Source organism: Notothenia rossii (genome assembly GCF_949606895.1).
Source record: "Notothenia rossii genome assembly, chromosome: 11".
NCBI classification, from domain to species: domain Eukaryota; kingdom Metazoa; phylum Chordata; class Actinopteri; order Perciformes; family Nototheniidae; genus Notothenia; species Notothenia rossii.
Genome location: NC_136910.1, coordinates 49,111,094 through 49,129,626, shown reverse-complemented (window position 1 = coordinate 49,129,626; position 18,533 = coordinate 49,111,094). Strand labels below are relative to the sequence as shown.

At 41.6% G+C, this 18,533-nt stretch overlaps 1 protein-coding gene across 3 annotated transcripts in view; it reads left to right on the top strand.

Moving 5' to 3' along the window:
- The first annotated feature begins 2,528 nt into the window (after positions 1-2,528).
- palm2akap2 (PALM2 and AKAP2 fusion) overlaps positions 2,529-18,533 on the top strand; it is an 81,227-nt gene continuing 65,222 nt past the window's right edge. The window contains exons 1-2 of one of the 3 annotated variants that reach the window (XM_079660768.1): positions 2,529-2,773; positions 11,597-11,648. In XM_079660768.1, coding sequence (XP_079516894.1) covers positions 2,730-2,773; positions 11,597-11,648 — 96 coding nt within the window. In that variant the 5' untranslated portion in view covers positions 2,529-2,729. Of the gene's footprint in view, positions 2,774-4,173; positions 4,457-11,596; positions 11,649-18,533 lie in introns of those variants that run through there. The other 2 variants (XM_079660769.1, XM_079660770.1) reach the window with 2 other exon arrangements.

Below are 18,533 nucleotides of genomic sequence, written 5' to 3'. Positions count from 1 at the left end.
GTTTGCTATGAGTGAGAGTGTAAAGGGTAGCGGGTGCATGTGTGATGCCCTTTTAAGGTCGCTACCTAAACCTGAAGAGCAGCCTCTGCATACTAGCATACCTCACAGTGTGATAACCACGGCTGGACTGTCAGGAGTGGAAAGAGAGAGGGAAGCAGAGAGGAGGCAGATAAGTCCGGAAAGAAGCATCCCCTACAAGTGTAAACTTCTAAATGTTTGACAGCCAGGAATGTCAGATGTCTCTGCACTTGAAGAGCTGTGACCTTCACTTTCTCCTTTGAGCCTGGGAAAAACATGTTGTCTGCTCTACTGCCGGTACATTCACTGAATTCAATTTGTTATGGGCAATAATGTTTGCAAACTTGCACCTAATTCCAAGGGTGTTCATAATAACCTTCAAGTACATATAAAGAAAATGAGCTCAAAAGTGTACGACAAAAATACCTCTGCTGAGAAAAGGAAGGAATAGAGAAAGTGAGAAAAGCGGAAGAGAAGTAAACAAAATGATGGAGGGAGGTATAAATAAAGCTGAGATAAAGAAGCATGAAGGAATGTAAGTTCCTTAAATATTTGGGGGAGGAATAGGAGAAAAGAGGAGGCGCAGCGCGATGGACTGAAGATGAGCTCTAGCTTAGACTCTCCCCTGCAGTCTCTGCTGCTAAGTACTCAGCCAGCAGGTTACAGACCCAATAAAAAGTCTGCTGAACGTCTTGTTTGGATAAATTACTGAGGCGAGCCCCTCCAGACTAAACTGTTCTCACTATAGCGCACTAACAGAAGCAACTGGATGCTTGTCTGTTTGAGCTTTGGAACTTTTTTTGTTTTAAATTCTGTTATTGGCAAGCATCCTCATCCGACTCTCTACTGCAGTGTATACTATCTGTGTTGGTTGGATTCAACATGTGACAGCTGTTCCTCTCTGTCTTTGTGCTTCATATTACAAAATATGTTTGGTCACTGATATCAAGATTTTTGGATAGTTCACAGTAATCTGCAAAATAAACATAATTGAGGAAATGCAGCACTTGTTATCTTTAAATGTAATCTCATATGGAGCTTTCACTGAATCCAGCTGTGGACATCGGGCTGACATGACAGCTCCAACTCATCTGGATCTGGACGAGGAGGATTTGATTCCTAGATTGCAGCCATCCGTTAGATAATGTCTGTCCCTGGTGACGTGCCCCAGTTCTCGCAGACAAGTGCAGACTCTCAACAATGTTGAAAAAAATCAGTTGTCAGCATTATGAATACTTACATTTTTGTTTTGTTATGGTTGTCTCCAATTGTTTCAAAAAACCATGTATCAGTGTGCTGACTGTGAGGATTCTTTCATAGCTGACATGATTCATGATTCAGTCCAGTCTTTCCAGATATAGCCTACAGAGTGATGGACTTAGGCTCTCTGAGTGGCAGGGATAAATAACATAGAAAAGCAACAGTGCACAGAAAATGTTATATGCAGGGCATCCGTCCGTATATACTTTTTTATGTTTGTTTGATTTCTAAGGATATCCATTGGTGCGTTGCTTAACATTTTTCCACTGCAAGGGTAATCTGGGGGGTACCATATCATGTTTTTTTTAACCGTAGGGCGCACTAAAACACATCCCCAGAGGGCACCGTCTTCTCCACTAGGAGGGCACCAAGAGGGCACCTTATTTGATTCTCTCCACTGGGAGGGCACTCTTAAGGGCATTTGATTTATTTTGTCTACTGAAGGTGCATCTTAGAAGGCACTTGATCACGTTTTCTCCACTAGAAGAACAACAAGAGCGCACTAACTTATCTTTTCTCCAATGGATGGTCACTTTATTACGTTTTCTCTCCTGAGTAAGCACCAGGAGCTTTAACATTATCATGTTTTCTCATTTACCCTAGAGGGCACTTCTCCATGTTTCCTAAGGGCACATTACTGGGCAATTAATCACATTTTCTTAAGGAGGGGCAACCTACAGGGCACCTTTTCATGTTTTATCGTCACAGGGCCATCCAAGGGGGGTCGCCCTCCCCTGCCCTCGCCATGTCGCCACATGTGCTTACCTCCATTTTCTGTGAACCCTTTAAGGTTGCAGGACACAAGCCTTACAATGGAGGATTTCTTTAGTATCTAGCTCTTTAAATGAATCCCTCAGCCGTCTCAAAGGGGAAAGGTTCTCATGGCAGCAGCAGGGATGAGGTTGGCCACTCCTTTCTTTATACTGTAACTCCCATAAGGCTCTCCTTCTCTCTTCCATCCTTAGCTCTCTCCTTCTCCCTCATCTCAATCACACTCACTCTGAGTCACATCTCCTCACCTACAAATCTATCCCTTTCCCAGGGGCATCATCACCTGCACGTTTAAACACACACATACACTGAACCACTCCTTCTCTCTCTCTCTCTCTCTCTCTCTCTCTCTCTCTCTCTCCTCTTTTTCTCTCTTTCTCTCTCTCTCTCTCTCTCTCTCTCTCTCTCTCACCAATGTGCTCACACCCATCCCCTCCTGCTTGCAGAGCAGGGCGATGCAGGAGCAGCAGAAGCAGCTGCTCCCTCACAGCGACGTGACAAACACACCGAAAAGGCAGGAGGAAAGAAGGAGGAGGAGAAGATAAGGCCGAGGGGAGGGAGGAGGAGGAGAAGTGGAAGAGATAGCAAAGAGGTGGACACAACTGTCAAAAAAAAGAGGACAGGAGAAGGCGAGGAGGACGAGGAAGAAGGAGGGAAGGAGAGCAGAGGGTGCTGCAGCCATGTCAGACACACCTCTGCAGAGGAACGGCACAGCAACAGCGCCGTGAGTACATGTTCTTCCTCTTGTTCTTCCTATCTTTTCTTTGCCTCCATCTCTGCATCCCTCCGTCCTCTTCTCCTCTCCATCTGACAGGCTGGGTTGTCATGGGAACGGGAGCTCGGTCATGGTGAGGCTGCTGCTCAGTCATGACTGGCAAGGAGACCCGCTGTACACCGTGTACACTCCTCCCTCTCATATCCTCTCTTCTTGCTTCACACACTCTCACACTCCCTCTTCAAACCTCTCACCTCACCACACATCTGCCATTCATGGGTTTATTCTCTTTCTCGTTTTTCCTCTGTCTTTCATTGTCTTATCTTTTACTAATACTTTTTTTTTACAATACAGTCCTGGACTCCTTCTACTTCATTTCCCTCAAAATCCCACTGTCCCTGTTCTGAACACCATGGTATAGATACAGAATGTGTGTGTGTGTGTGTGTGTGTGTGTGTGTGTGTGTGTGTGTGTGTGTGTGTGTGTGTGTGTGTGTGTGTGTGTGTGTGTGTGTGTGTGTGTGTGTGTGTGTGTGTGTGTGTGTGTGTGTGTGTGTGTGTGTGTGTGTGTGTGTGTGTGTGTGTGTGTGTGTGTGTGTTCGTGTGTGTGTGTGTGTGTGTGCAGTGGGGCATGTGTTAACATAGTCAATGTGGAAGCTGCAGGATTGGGCCGGCTTCTGCGTGTTAGCACTGTCCGCCATGCTGCAGAGCATTTCTTACTGTGTCTGTATCCGTTTTTCTAGGCATGTGTGTGTCCAGAAATTAAACCTATAAGAAGAAGAAAATGCCCACATTAAGACAAAAAGGTAGTGAAAGTAACTGCACCTTTTATCCTTTCAGCAAGAAAAGCAAACTAAAAAAAGACTTAAAACTTGATTTAAGATTCATGATTCATATTCAAAAACACAGAAAGACATATACAGTATCAAGCAAAGACAATGTCTCAAGGATCATGTAGGTTGAATTTTGGATTGAAAAATGTTGCTGTTCAGAGGCTGACTGTCAAGTTTTTGATGGTGTGTCCCACAAGTACTATATCAGCAGATTTGCTGAACCTTCAGCTGCATTTCCAGACACAAGAGTTTTCACATCTTTATTTAATCAAAAGGCAGAGAAGAAAAAAATATAATATAACAAAATGGTATGTTGCATCAGTTTGTGACCTTCAGTGTACCCCAAGAGTAATGGTGTACTGCAATTACATGTTACACCAATATTGTCCCTAACACTAAACATATTTATGTTAATGAGTTTGTCTTTTATATATATATATTCTAAAACGATGTTGTTGTTTTTTAAACCTGAAAGCTAGCTAACTAGGTGTTTTATAATGAGCTTTTACCTTTAAGAGAGAGTTGCATTATGGGTTGTTTTTAGCCAAAACTTTGCTAAGCTAGCTAGTAGACCTGCACATGTACTGTGTTGCTGCTGGAGATAGCTAGTCATAAAACACTTAAGTTTGGTTTAATTTAGAGTGTTCTGCTGCTTCGTGTTAGCACTGAGGAAATACACGTATGGAGTGGAAACGCGTGGTTGATAAAGGTTTTTAACAAATAATTGGACTGGAAGTAATTTGTCAATTGACCAATACATGCAATGAAGACCAGACAGGTCTCACTATCAAAAATGGTTGATGGAAGCTGTTGCTCAAACAACATGGCTGAAACTCCCTGTGAAGAAATGCTGCACAAAGGTGAGACTTCTCGATTTTAAAACTCTGAATTCAACTGTATTTAAAACTTTAACTGGTAAGAAAGCTTCAAATACTTACTAATATATTCGAACCTAACTCAAGTCCAAAGTATAGCACTAATACTTTATGCCATACAAAATGGTACAAAGCGTTGGGAAACAGCTTAATTTGTCTCCATGAGATGAAAGAGAAAAGGTATTCTTATTGTTTTTTAAACTGCACCTGTTTTAATTAGCTGCTATATCACTTGGTTTGGAGATGAGTAGTGACTGTGATACAGAATATGGATACAGAGCAGCAGAGTGGGAGTAAGTTGTTCCAAACACATACAGCTTTGTGGGTGTTATGTTCTGTGAGTGTAGAAATTCATATAGCTCCTATACAACAACTTGAGGTTGTGGAGTTGCTGGTGTAGGTTTATTTTCCAGAGGGACAAGTGTTATACAGTTGTAGTACAGGTAAGGTTTGTGCTGTTAAACTGCAATAAGCTAGCTTCACTACTTAACTGTCTCTTTTTGGGTCCTGTGCAACTCTTATTTTTGCACATATGGTCAATCAATGTTTATTTATATTGCCCAATATCACAAATGTTACATTTGTCTCAGTGGACTTAACAGTTTGTACAGAATATCAGTATGACAATACGATACCCTCTGTCGTTAGACCCTCACATTGTACAAGGAAAGACTTCCTGAGAAAAACCCCACCATATGGTGCATGCATATGTACTGTATATCATGAATAATACAGCTTGTGCAGTTTCTATCCTTATACAGGGTAACAATCATAGAGACTGTGCATATACGGCTATAAGAAAGCCTCAAACCCCATAGATGTTGCAGATTAGAGGATGCTGAGAAGCTTTCTGGTTTGAGTGATAACTGCCTTGTTATTTAGCGGCTCACCCACCAGCTTAGTGTCCTGATCAGCTGTCGAGCAGGCAGTTTGAGTGACAGCTCAGAGGGAAACTTGCATCCTCTTTCAGAGCCGCACCCACGATGCTGTGCAGTGCAGCATGGAGCAGACATGCTTAGCTGGACCATCAATAGTTAATGTTAAAATTGGGAGAATGAGACAGTGCTGTCATGGTGATTCAGTCAGTCTATCTCATCCATTCTCCCCTAACTGTGTCTTGTTGTCCTCTGGGCTTATTTTCAATCAGCCTTTACACCGGGCCCTCTCTGAGATGGACTGAATCAGCGGAAAGAGGAGGTTGTAGTTGTGGTCATGCAGAGCGCAGACACCACAATGGCAGATGGCCCATTCTCTGCTGCTATTTATTGCAAACTCAGGGAAGTCTTACGGGAAAAACACTCTCTAGTGATGGCATGGATTGAGCATTTGCAGTTTCACAGGGTGGTGCTTTGAACTTGCCACCAAATTTCTAAGTTTTCAGTTATCATTTGGTGTTTTTTTTGGTGTAGTTTTATTGATAAGTCATTTATCAGCCTAACATTTTTTAAGAAACAAAGTAATAATCACAATAAATATATTCAATCATTTTTTTGGACATTAAATAGGCTTAATAGTTTTAATGGAAAATAAAAACATTGATTTGTTATTAAATTATTGTTATGTGTAGCCCTATATTTAAAGCACAGTAAAGGTATCTGGCAACATCCATGCAAAATAAAGTGGTTTTTGAGGCTTTTACTGAAATAACTAATGACGTTTTTACATAATATACAGTGTATGATTTTTGGATCTCCACTCCATAAGAAGGAAAATACCAGAACATGAATTTTTAACACTGTATAAGAGGAGAAAATAATGGTATTCAGAGAGGGAACATGCTGCGGTGGTGATAATCTGAGTGTCTGGGGACTACGTCATCTGATTCTTATATAAAAATGCATCTCAGGAAGAAATCGATTTTAAAAAAGCTTGACATAATTTCTAAAAAGTCTTATTTGTATGCACAGTGTAGACATGAACGTATATTATCACTATTATTATGAAATTATCCCTCAGTGAATAATTAAGAATAATAATAATAATAATACATTTGATTTATAAAGCACCTTTCATTGCTCACAGCAATCCCAAGGTGCTACAGGAGGCATAATAAAAACAAACAAAATAAACAAAAGTTTAATCAAAAGCTTTTTTAAAAAGAAAGATTTTTAAGCCTTTGAGTGATTGAGATAAATAAAAAGAATGGGCTGATCTGACTGGCTAATTAATATGCTATCTATATTACCCTTTCATACTGTGAGGGACTGTGTAAATGAGTGATTGTATTATCAATTATTATGAATGGAGATTCTGCTTGCTTCTAGTCATGTTTCCGACTTCAGATAGTTTAGGTTTTTTACTGGCAAAGTATGGATAATTCACTTTTTTTTTAAATATTGACTTTTTGACTCACTTCCTGTAGACTAAGGAGTCAAATACGCTTGGCTTTGCGTGGCTGCAGGAGACTGGATTCCTGTGTTGTATCAGCTCAGAAAAACATGTTGAGTTTTATCTGATTATTTGCTGAAAGACAGTGTTGACTTTTAGAAGTTCAGCCATGTTCCCATCGGCAATCGCTTTTGTAAAATGTAAGGCCAATTACGAAGCGGAAAAATAAACGTACTCAGCAGTAATAAAGACGTCATGGCAAATTCTGAATTGTAATATTTTTTTGCTAAATTGTATGTGCAGACAGGCAGACAGACACACACCCAAACACAGCTTGAACTCCCTCAGTGATCTATAAAATATGAATGAGATCAGGGTCTGGCACTCCACACAGCCAGGAATATGACTTTTTGGGTCTCTCTCTCTCTCTCTCTCTCTCTCTCTCTCTCTCTCTCTCTCTCTCTCTCTCTCTCTCTCTCTCTCTCTCTCACACACACACACACACAATATGTATTTGCAACAGAGGCCGGTCTGTACCAGATCTGTGTGTTTCAGCTATTTTGGGGAGAATTACAATATGGGAGAGCTAAGCCCGGAAAAAGCAGGCAAAATAAATGGCCGCGTTAACATAACACACACACACACACACACACACACACACACACACACACACACACACACACACACACACACACACACACACACACACACACACACACACACACACACACACACACACACACACACACACACACACACACACACCAATGCTCAAATTCACATGTACAGTTTATTCAGACTTACTTTCTTTGTCCATATTTGCTCATTACTTCAAACTAACTCTTAGTGTGTGTGTGTGTGTGTGTGTGTGTGTGTGTGTGTGTGTGTGTGTGTGTGTGTGTGTGTGTGTGTGTGTGTGTGTGTGTGTGTGTGTGTGTGTGTGTGTGTGTGTGTGTGTGTGTGTGTGTGTGTGTGTGTGTGTGTGTGCCTCTGGTTCCACATCTGGAGGCCATTACCTCTGGGCTGGGATCGGGGGGGGAGGCGGGCCGGGCTGGCTGTGCAGTGAGGTCATCGCGTCGTCGTGGTGATGCAGAGGAACAATGATGCTGTTGTGTCCATCGACGACAGACCAACATAACTGACGCCAGGGTTAAGGGGTTGAAGGGGGGGGGGGGGAGGTGGCAGAGATAGAGTTAAAAAGTCATGGGAATGGAATAGAAACACTTTTAATGAAGTGGAGAAATGTTAAAGTGAGGAAGTATTCTTAGCAATGACAGTGTGTGTGCATGCAGCCAACTCCATGATGTGATTGGTGTGAGTCCAGATCAAACAGAGACGGGCCAGAAGTCTCGGAGCGGCTGCAGTCAGAAAGCTGTAGCGCTGAGCCTGCCTCCATAACCTAAACTACAGCATATGTTACTGAGAACTCAAACAGGTCATGCTCTATATTAACATGTAGTCCACACATTACAGCTGGAGCAGGGTGTTTTAATAAGGGCGGGTCCCGGGGTGATGGAGTCCAGTTTTTATTTGTCCTATCTTGACGGTGAGCCTCAGTGAGCCTATAGTATTTCAAGCTTATGCTTTCGGCATTATGTGACAAAGGGTAAAACAGTGGATGATACATTTGACCTTAAAGATTAATAAATTAAAGATGATGGGAACACATTAGCACTGCAACAACTATAGCACCTCATACATTTAGCAAAACTATCTAATCAAATTCCTATTGGTTGTTTCAGGGCAGTGCAGCTATATACACAACATTGACATAATATCAATATGTAAAGTTGAAAGGATGAATAAACATTTGCCAATTTACGCAGACAAAAAGCTGTTTTGGTCTCAACCAATGTTGTACGTTATGAACAACTCTGTACTATATTAAAAAGTCTCAAAACATGAACAGAAAGCTTTAACCTGACATAAATGGCTAATCAGATCTGACAGGTTCTAAGTAACTTCTAAATTAAGCCAGAAAAACATATTTGTTCGTCAAAAACGGTATAATGACTCCATAAATATGAAAATCGTGTCGAATAGACCGTCAGACGGGATAGACAGCTTTCTTTTTACATAGCTCCGAAGTCTGGTTGGTGTTTACGTCCGCGGTGACACTTTGTATACGGACGCCATGTTCTCGCAATCATTTATACTTATAAACAAGATCAGTGCCCTCATACTATATTTTTCTAGAAAAACCCCTGAAAGCAATATCATTTTTACTCTTTAATTGAATGAACTTTTTCAAACTCCAACATACAGTAGGCTATGTAAAAACTTCTGTAAAACCAAACAAAAACACCTAAATAAAAAATTCTGGGTAAGGAAAGTAATTTTTTTACTGTCCCACACAGAAAGGCAAGCTTTTAGAGAATAAAATGACACCACTCGTGAACACTGTCTTTTTTCTGAGCATTATTTTAGATAGAACATAACAGATGGAAGCTATAGCTGAGACATAAACACAACTTATTTTGATTTATTCACATCTGCGTGTCTTTACGGACAGATACTCTGCAGCTGCAATTATTTATTGTATTTATTGGAGTAATGCTGTGTGTGTGTGTGTGTGTGTGTGTGTGTGTGTGTGTGTGTGTGTGTGTGTGTGTGTGTGTGTGTGTGTGTGTGTGTGTGTGTGTGTGTGTGTGTGTGTGTGTGTGTGTGTGTGTGTGTGTGTGTGTGTGTGTGTGTGTGTGTGTGTGTGTGTGTGTGTGTTGCATGCTTCTGTATTCCCTGAAGAGTCGGCCAGGACTACTGCTGCTGCTGCTTTTTTTCCTTATAAGGATGCGTGCTTGTGGAAGGAGAAAAGAAAAAGAGGAAGAGGAGAGGGATTGAGGAAGAGGAGGATATGGATAGAGGGAAAGCGGGACAGGTATGGGAAACTGAGGAAGAGGAAGACTAGGAAGGGGAAATGGAGGGCAGAGATGCACCATGGGAGGCATGGTGATATATGGAGGAAAGGATTCAAGGAGGAACGGTTGGATATGGGAAAGTTGAGGTGAGTGTAAAAAAGAGGGCATCAATGCAGTGAATGAAAGGGGAAAAGGAAAAGAGTTAAGGGTGTAAAGAAGGAGAAAGGGAGAATATAGAGAATGAAAAAGAGGAGAAAAGCTAAATAAAGTAAATAAGTTGTGGGAGAAGAGGAATGGATGAAACCCAGATGAACCTAGAATGTTAAAAAGTGAGAAAGAAAATTGGGACACAGTTAACAGTGACCCATTTACACACACTGCGGGTGTGTGTGTGTGTGTGTGTGTGTGTGTGTGTGTGTGTGTGTGTGTGTGTGTGTGTGTGTGTGTGTGTGTGTGTGTGTGTGTGTGTGTGTGTGTGTGTGTGTGTGTGTGTGTGTGTGTGTGTGTGTGTGTGTGTGTGTGTGTGTGTGTGTGTGTGTGTGTGTGTGTGTGTGTGTGTGTGTCTTGCTTTTTTAAAGAGGTGTTTTTGCAGTTCGTATGTCCCATAGATGTTCACGTGCATCAATTCCTCGTGACACGGTTATCTGCGTTTCTCTCTATCCTACTCCTTTCTCTGTTTTTCAAACTATAGGCTTCTATCAATGTCGCATTGAAAGGGACTGGAATAAACGTATGACCAGAAATAGAAAGTGAAGAGTCAGCAGGAGGATTGTTTGTGTGTAGGCGTTGTCATTGAAGATAATTGTATTTATATAATAACACCTTTTTAAATGATGGTAACATGCTATATGCAGCGTTGGCACTGAGTGACCCCTTCCCTTCAGGCATACAGTGGAGAGCATATGTTGTAGCGAAGCTATGATCCCTGGGGGAAGTTGCATTTTTATGAAGTGGCATCCAGGGATTTTTGTCTTGAAACGTGACAACAAGGTTTCTGTCCAGGTGTGGAGTTGTCATTTAAATTTGTTCGTATTGTGTCGAAGGCAATTGGTGGTGTAGGAATGCTATTTGTGCAAAAACGCATGCTGTGATCTGACATTAGACTAGTACATTTGGTGATTAGATTTCCAGTTGTGAGCCAAAGGAAGTGCCAATGTTAAATAAATGTTTAGTGTGTATTACTTTCTTAAACATCTTTTGGAAACATTTGCAGATACCACTAAAACCAATTTCATTTGATAAAAGAGTGACCAATGAAAAAAAAATTCTCTCTAAAAAGAAAAATCCCCTCTAAATTGCATACATATAGATCTGTGTTTGAGACTATCTCACTTTCCTGTAGTGTGTTTGTGTAAGTTTGTGTGCATGTAAATGGTCTGCAAAGGCTAAAATCCCAAAGTTCCCTCCAGAGAGAGTTTATTTAAATGTTAAGCACGCAAACACGTCACAGTAGAGACTTCACATTGAACCTGCAAAGGATCAGAATGGAGCCCCTTTAAACGTGACAAATGACTCCTCTGCTAGTCTGTTCCTTACAATGCTCTTCCTCACTCGTTCTCTCTCACCTTCATGCCACCCCTTCTCCATTCCTCCCCTTCCCTCTTCTCAGCTGCTCCTCCCAGCTGTTTAATCACACATGGCCCATGCCTAAAAAAGAGAGGGAGAGAGGGAGGGGACAAATGGGAGGAGAGACAGGCCGCGCAAGAGAAAGAGTGGGTGATACAGTCAGAGGGGGAATGCGAGGCACATGGACAGTGAACCAGAGATCTCTGCTTCTCCCACTGTCTCCTCTCTCCGCTTGGATTACTGCTGAGGAAGGACCCTGTCTGGATACTCCTCCTCCACTCCTTCCCTCCCCTCTCTACCTCTCGCTGAGGTACTCAGTCTAAAGCTCCCAGATCTCACGTCTCTTTCTCCCCCTCTCCCCTTGCTTCCCTCTCAGGATGTCGTGTGAGGAGGCTCAGCTCCACAAAGAGAGGCTGCAGGCCTTGGCGGTAAGTCTAACAAGTTTTAAATAGTTTTTCTCCTTCATGTTGCTCTGACCTTCTGTTCTGTTTGTTTTGCTGTCTGCCTGTCCACCCTGTCTCACCTTGGCTTCATCTCTTCCTGTCAGTCGCAGCACAATATCTCGCCTAACTTTCAGTCTCTCTACCTCTTTCGTAATTCCCCCCCCCCTCTTTGATTCTTTCTAATGCTCTATATCATTCTTGTCAATTCAAACACATGTCGAGGGCGGGAAAATGCTTGTTGGGTCTTTGCCACATATCAGAGTTCAAGTTTTATTGATTGAATTCCTATGACGTGAAGAGTGAATGCCACACATTAGGGTGACCCCCTGGCTGAGGTGGTGGTCTTACGTAGTGTTTATTAGTGGTTCTGAAGCCAGCTAAGTATAACATGTTGAGCTCTAAATATATGAACATAAACAAAAGCTTAATGATTACTATCTCCACCGCCAATATAACATACAATAAGCTGCAATATGATATTGAATTTCATTTTGGTTTAGTTTTCAGAACGTGTTTGCTTGTTTTATTTAGCTGTTTTTTTTTTTTAAATATTCAGTTGTAGTTTTTGTTTGTGTGAGCTGGATATATAGTCTCAAAAGTATTGTCTCCCTTTTTTCTTTGGTAACGATTTGCTATAGCTAAAAAACAAAAACAGAAATAAAATAGTCCATTTCTTTTTGTATTACTTTTTTCAACCAGCCAATATTGATTTTGTTCAGTTTTAACATTTTATTTGTTTAGTAACTATTGTTTCACTGCTTTTTCTCACTTTTTTCATAGTTTAATATAATAACCCTGGCATACAGTGTGTTTCTCTGCATTTCAAATTGACTAAGTTAACTAGCTTTAATTAGCCTTAGCATCTGTGGTCGTAGGCTAAATGCCAACCAAGGTAACAAACTTTGTACATTAGTTTTTGTTTCTTTTTCTATGACAATTTCCTCATTGCAGAGTTGTTAGTAGTTGAATAAAAGTGAGTCAGCTTGGTGTGTTGGGAGTCCATGACATCATAGCCCTCGACATCCATTTCCCTCACGCAACACATTTTTTGCTGCGCATATTGTAAAGTGCTTTGCTCCTTTACTTCGGGCCCTGCACTGCTGCTGCAGTTTGTCTGTTGTGGCGTCTCTCAACTTCTTCCATGTCTTTTTTTGGGGCTGAAACCAACTTAGAGGAAAGTTGTTGTGTTGTTTTTTTTTGGTGTATGTTCTTGCGAAGATAGAAAGATCTAAGGTGCTCCAGAATCGGTGTTCTGTATCATCTGTTGAAGTGTTTGGTTTGGTACTGATAGGACTTACGGAGCAACAGTTACACCGGGAGGCACTGCCTGGGACTACATTTGGCGCCAGTGAGCAACCACAGCATACCACACACACTCAAGATGCACAGGAAAAACACACACACACACACACACACACACACACACACACACACACACACACACACACACACACACACACACACACACACACACACACACACACACACACACACACACACACACACACACACACACACACACACACACACACACACACACTCACACACACACACACACACACACACACACACACACACACACACACACACACACACACACACACACACACACACACACACACTCATACACACAAGCGGCAGCAGATGGAGAAACTATTTTGGCCACGTTGAAACACGGCAGCCATACCAGGCTGCATGTACTTAAAGCAGTCAGCCTCTTAAAGAGAGTGGAAAGTTCTTCAGCGGAGAGGATCAAGCGTTTCTGCTTCTTGCATCATTTGGCAAAACACGACTCAAATCATCATCTAAGACGTGATCGTGCACGGTTTAGGTTTGCTGCACTACGCCAGGAAACACAACAAACGTTACAGAATATTCTGAGGACAGCGGTCGTAACGCTACAAATAATTCTCTATGTAATCTTTCCTGAAATACTATCAGACTACTGGAATTGCTTTTGTTTAAAGTAAAGTCACGTGTGAATATGATTATCTCGTTTGAGCTCGTTTTGTTTCCTCTGAACGAGCATCTGCCTTGTCTCGGCTCTGCGTGTGTACACTGTATCAAAGACAATAAGGGGCACTAATAGCTTTCAAGCCCTACCAGGCACTCCAATAGAGAACGGTTACTATTACACTATTAGTACTAACAAGTCTCTGAGGCACTCTGTAAGCCATGCCCAGTGTAAATACAGGAGCTGGACAGAGCTTCTCAAAAGGAAGGGGAAGGATTGGATGGAACCTCTTATGACCGTGGATGAAGGGAAAGAGTTCCAGCACAATAAAAACAGTAGATTAGAAGAGTTTGAAGTGTCCCCGGACATAAGTGCAACAATTAAATGTCATTGCATTCAACAAGGGTGAAGACAAGCAATATTTTAGAGCTGAAAAAAGTTATTTGATAATAAACCACAAATGATCAAGAATTTAAGAAACTTGAATGAAATAATTTTAACAATTTGTTCTCTTTATTTCATCTATCGACCATCAAAACAACTTGAGTATGAGTTTCATAGTTTACAATTAATTTTTTTCATCGTAGGATTTCCAAAAACATTCCAAATAATTGTTATACTATTTTTACTGTCTGCCTTGATTTTCTGAATAAGTATAACTAAACCCCTATGGAGAGGTGTGTACAGAGGTACATACTGTATAGTGCATTCACACTGTCTCGGGTCTGCAGCTGACATGCTAATGATTTCATTAATTATTGAGACCTCATCAATACTTTGGCGATGCTCGAGCCAAATTGGAATCTTCCGCTAAAATCTGAGCCAAGTGTAGGAGCGGTTCTCTGTATCTGAGCGCTGTGAACACACAGCTCACACTGATTTAATTAACGCGTCGTCTGTACTACGCTAGTTTGAGTTCTTATCTAATGAACCTGACCAGAAAAATGACTAGGTAGCCGACAGCTGTCATTATAATGCTCATTTGCTGCAGAGAGAGGTCAACGTGCTGTGTGGCTCATGAATAAAGCATAGCACTAATGGCCGTGAATCACCACCTTTTTTTATGATGGAGATACCTTTCTGCTCAATTAGGAGTAACTGTGAGGCTGTTGTGGGAGATTTAAACCATTCACTATTATTTTGAGTTATTTTTGGATCCTTTAATTAAACAAAGAGGCGTTTCATATAAAACATTCAAAGGGATTTCTTTCCTATAACTGCTTTTTTTCTGTACTTTTCCTTCCTTATTAATAATTGAAGTTGCAAGAGAGAAATTAATCCTGAGTGCCATCTTTTCTCTGCGGCACCATTTACAGTACTTCTGAATAATTTCCCAGTTTATCTTGACTCCACTCAATTCAATAACTTTGATGGTTCTCTTTTGAGTTTGTGAGAGTAAGTGTCATCCAACAAAGTTTGAATGATTGGTTTATTTCTACATATTAGGAACTACATTTGCTCATTTGTCCACCACACATACAAACTGAAGAAGATTCCCACAGTCTGATAACGATTACCAGCCTGTCAGCTGCCAGTGGTGCAGGTTCCCATGGTTACTAATTGGTCAGATTAGGGAACAGTTGTGATGTCATGTTGTCAAATCCAAACCTGTAATTGGTGTATTATTAACATGTAATTACAGCCATCGGATGAAATGCAGCCTTGTCAGGGTTTCCCCGAAAAGACGTCCGTGCATAATGTTTATGTCTTTTTTATAAATCTGTGTATGTTAACCAAAACCCAGCGTGTGGTTTTGAGCTCAGCCAATGAACGGCGAGCGCTTCAGCTTTCTAATTAGCTGTTGCCCATGCGGCCTGCCAACCGCCAACGGCATGGCAGAATGTATGTGTGTGTGTGTGTGTGTGTGTGTGTGTGTGTGTGTGTGTGTGTGTGTGTGTGTGTGTGTGTGTGTGTGTGTGTGTGTGTGTGTGTGTGTGTGTGTGTGTGTGTGTGTGTGTGTGTGTGTGTGTGTGTGTGGACTCATTCACTGACTTCTCTGTAGTGTCTGTGATATGTTTACACAGATGACCTCAGCTCTTTGGACTCTTTGCTACCCACTAACACACACACACACACACACACACACACACACACACACACACACACACACACACACACACACACACACACACACACACACACACACACACATTCAAACGCACTCAAGGCCGCAGATCGTCTGTGGCTAAGTCTAAGGGGAATTAGGAAGTGGTGCATGAGGAGTGAGATGACCATGGTGTGTTTGTGGGAAAGACATAGTGTAAGGAAATGACAGCTGCTGGCACCTTGAACAACACAAAGATATTTCAATGTGAAATCTTCCAGTTCAAATCTAAATCTCTGTGCCTGTTGTCTCTCTTGCTGCTTTATGTGTCACCTCACCAACCCTAAAGACTCAAAGCTTAACAGTTATTATTTCACTATTCGACCACAGGTTGATCTCTTTGGGGTCTCTGAAAGTAATTAGTGTAGCTGGTCAGTGTTCTGGATCCACTTAGTGATGGCTAACAAGGGGGAAGTGAGTGGGGCAGGGTGAAGGTGAGGGGGGATGCTATAGCTAGAGCTTGGCATGCTGAGATTTGTGACTGTGGCATGCGTTAAGTGCGGTAAATAGAGTGGGGGGCTGGATTGTCTGAAGGCATGTGTTGTTTCAATTTGGCCAGTTAACCTTTGCAAATAATAGGCAATATTGAATAAGTTGCCAAAATACGGTCACTTTTGGTTTCTATTATTAACCCAAAGCTTGGATCACATTTGTAACACACTTCAAGCGGTTTCTCCACTGCACATAGTTAGCTAATGGACCAAACTTCAAACATGTCCTAAAGAAAGGAAGCAGTTCTTAGTTTCCCATTTATTTTTTCGTTACAGATCAGCCTTTGACTTCCTGCCATTTGTTTTATTGGCAGCAATTTTCCTTTCTAGCAGCAGGTAATGGAAAAGGGATAAACTGCTGCTAACTGTTGGCCTTGAGATTGTTTGTTCCCGTTTCAGTGAAGTGCGGCTTAAAAACATATTTTCTGCCTATTTAACAGATGTTTGCCATCTTTCAAACTTGTGTTTTTAGTTGTCTTGCAATCTGGATTTGGTCCAGGTGACTGAAGAGAGAAAAATAGTTATCAGATTGCCCAGTTCTGCTTCATAAAATTGGAAACACTGTATCTATTGGTCACCATGACACAGCTGTTGGTTTATGATAAGTCACTGGAGTCACTGCTTCAGTTCAAGTTTTGAATTACTGTCTTTAAGTTTGGAATATTTGGCAGAGTGGGTGTTGCCAACCTACCAACTGAGCAGATTGGATGCTGGAGAGGCAGGAGTGGATAGGTGGCCAGAGGACGTTTGGTTTACGGACTTCAGCACTTTATGGGGGTTGGGAGTGTGCTTGAGGCAAAGTCATTTGGAGGGGGATGATGGGGTGTGGTTTGTCTGGTAGCAGGGGGTCTGGGGCACGCCAGGCACTACATGCCATCTAAAATTAGCAGCAGCTGTCTTGGACGTACTGAACATTCTGGCGTGTTTGTGTGTGTCTCTGTGTACATGCCTGTGTGCGAGTGGGGTTAGGGTTCATAAAGACTTGAAACTAGAATGCAGCTCTACTGGGCATTGCTGTTTTTTATATGATTGTCTTGACATTTGAGCTGATTTGGATAGTAAGCAATGCAGAGTGACAACACAGATACATTCAGTATTGTGGGCAGAGACAACAAAGGTCATTTGAGCAGAAACACCTATAAATATAACACAATATCAGTCTAAATATGACCCTCCTAGTAACGGATACCCTCTGGTTTGCTGATAGCAAGGGCATTGTTTGTTTACTCAAGGCAGCCGAAAGAATACATTAAAGGGATAGTTTGGATTTCTTGGAGTTGTATGAGATACTTAGTCATAGTCAGTGGTTGACCCTGAGTAGAAGGTTGTTGAAAAATCCCCCAGTTTGAAAGGGTTGGTTTGGATTCATCAAAGTCACAAATAACACATCAGCGGTTGACTAGAGATTGTGCAAGGTACTACTACTGTTTTGGTCAATGGAATTTGGTGGCTTTGAAGAGAGCATAGATTTGTAATGGCTTCAGTTTCCGGCAAGCAAGAGGTAATGGCAAGAATGTTTAGTTGCCTGTTACTTGCTAAAACACGTGCTGCCCCCATCCAAAGCAATATATTGTTCTACATCCAAATCCAAAGGATATATGCCATACTGTAGAACCCCACTTCAAAAATATCCCTTTAAAAGATTGTGACGTTTTATGTTTGTGTACGTGCATATGAATGCAGAGTTATGCGCTCTCGTGTCTCTTCTCAATATGGACACGATGAGTATAGTCTCCACCTGTCCATATCGCATGACAATGGCATGCAAGACATTTAAGCTACGTGCTAAATTTGCATTTATTGGCACCACCAATAGTGTAGGAGTCAACAGGTTAGTGGCATGTTCATTTTGGACCTAATAAATAAGCATTGTCTGGGGACCTAACATTCATATAGTCCCCACTAAGAACCACATTTACATTTTCATTTGTAGAAAGTTCTTCCCAGCACAGTAAACACTGAATCAAACATTTGAAGCACAGGTCCATTTCAGTGTCTGTTCTCTAAGCGTTCAGGTATGGCCGCAGGCTAGATGGAAGATGATCTTCACTCTGAGATGTTTCTGCAGGGTGTGTTGGCATGTGCAAAATGTGACCCATCAGATCTGCAGCTCACTTCTGTTTGCAAACTCAACTCAAGCCAAACCTCCAGCCCAACATCACTGCGTACCAAACTAAAAGCACGCTTGAGTGACCTCGTGTAGGCGGGTGAGCTCATGTGTATCAGTAATACAGGAAGCTGTTATTATAGGTAGGCGTTTGTTTGCATTCAACTGCTTGCTTGTACAAATTCGGACACATTTATTTTGAATGAAAGCTTTC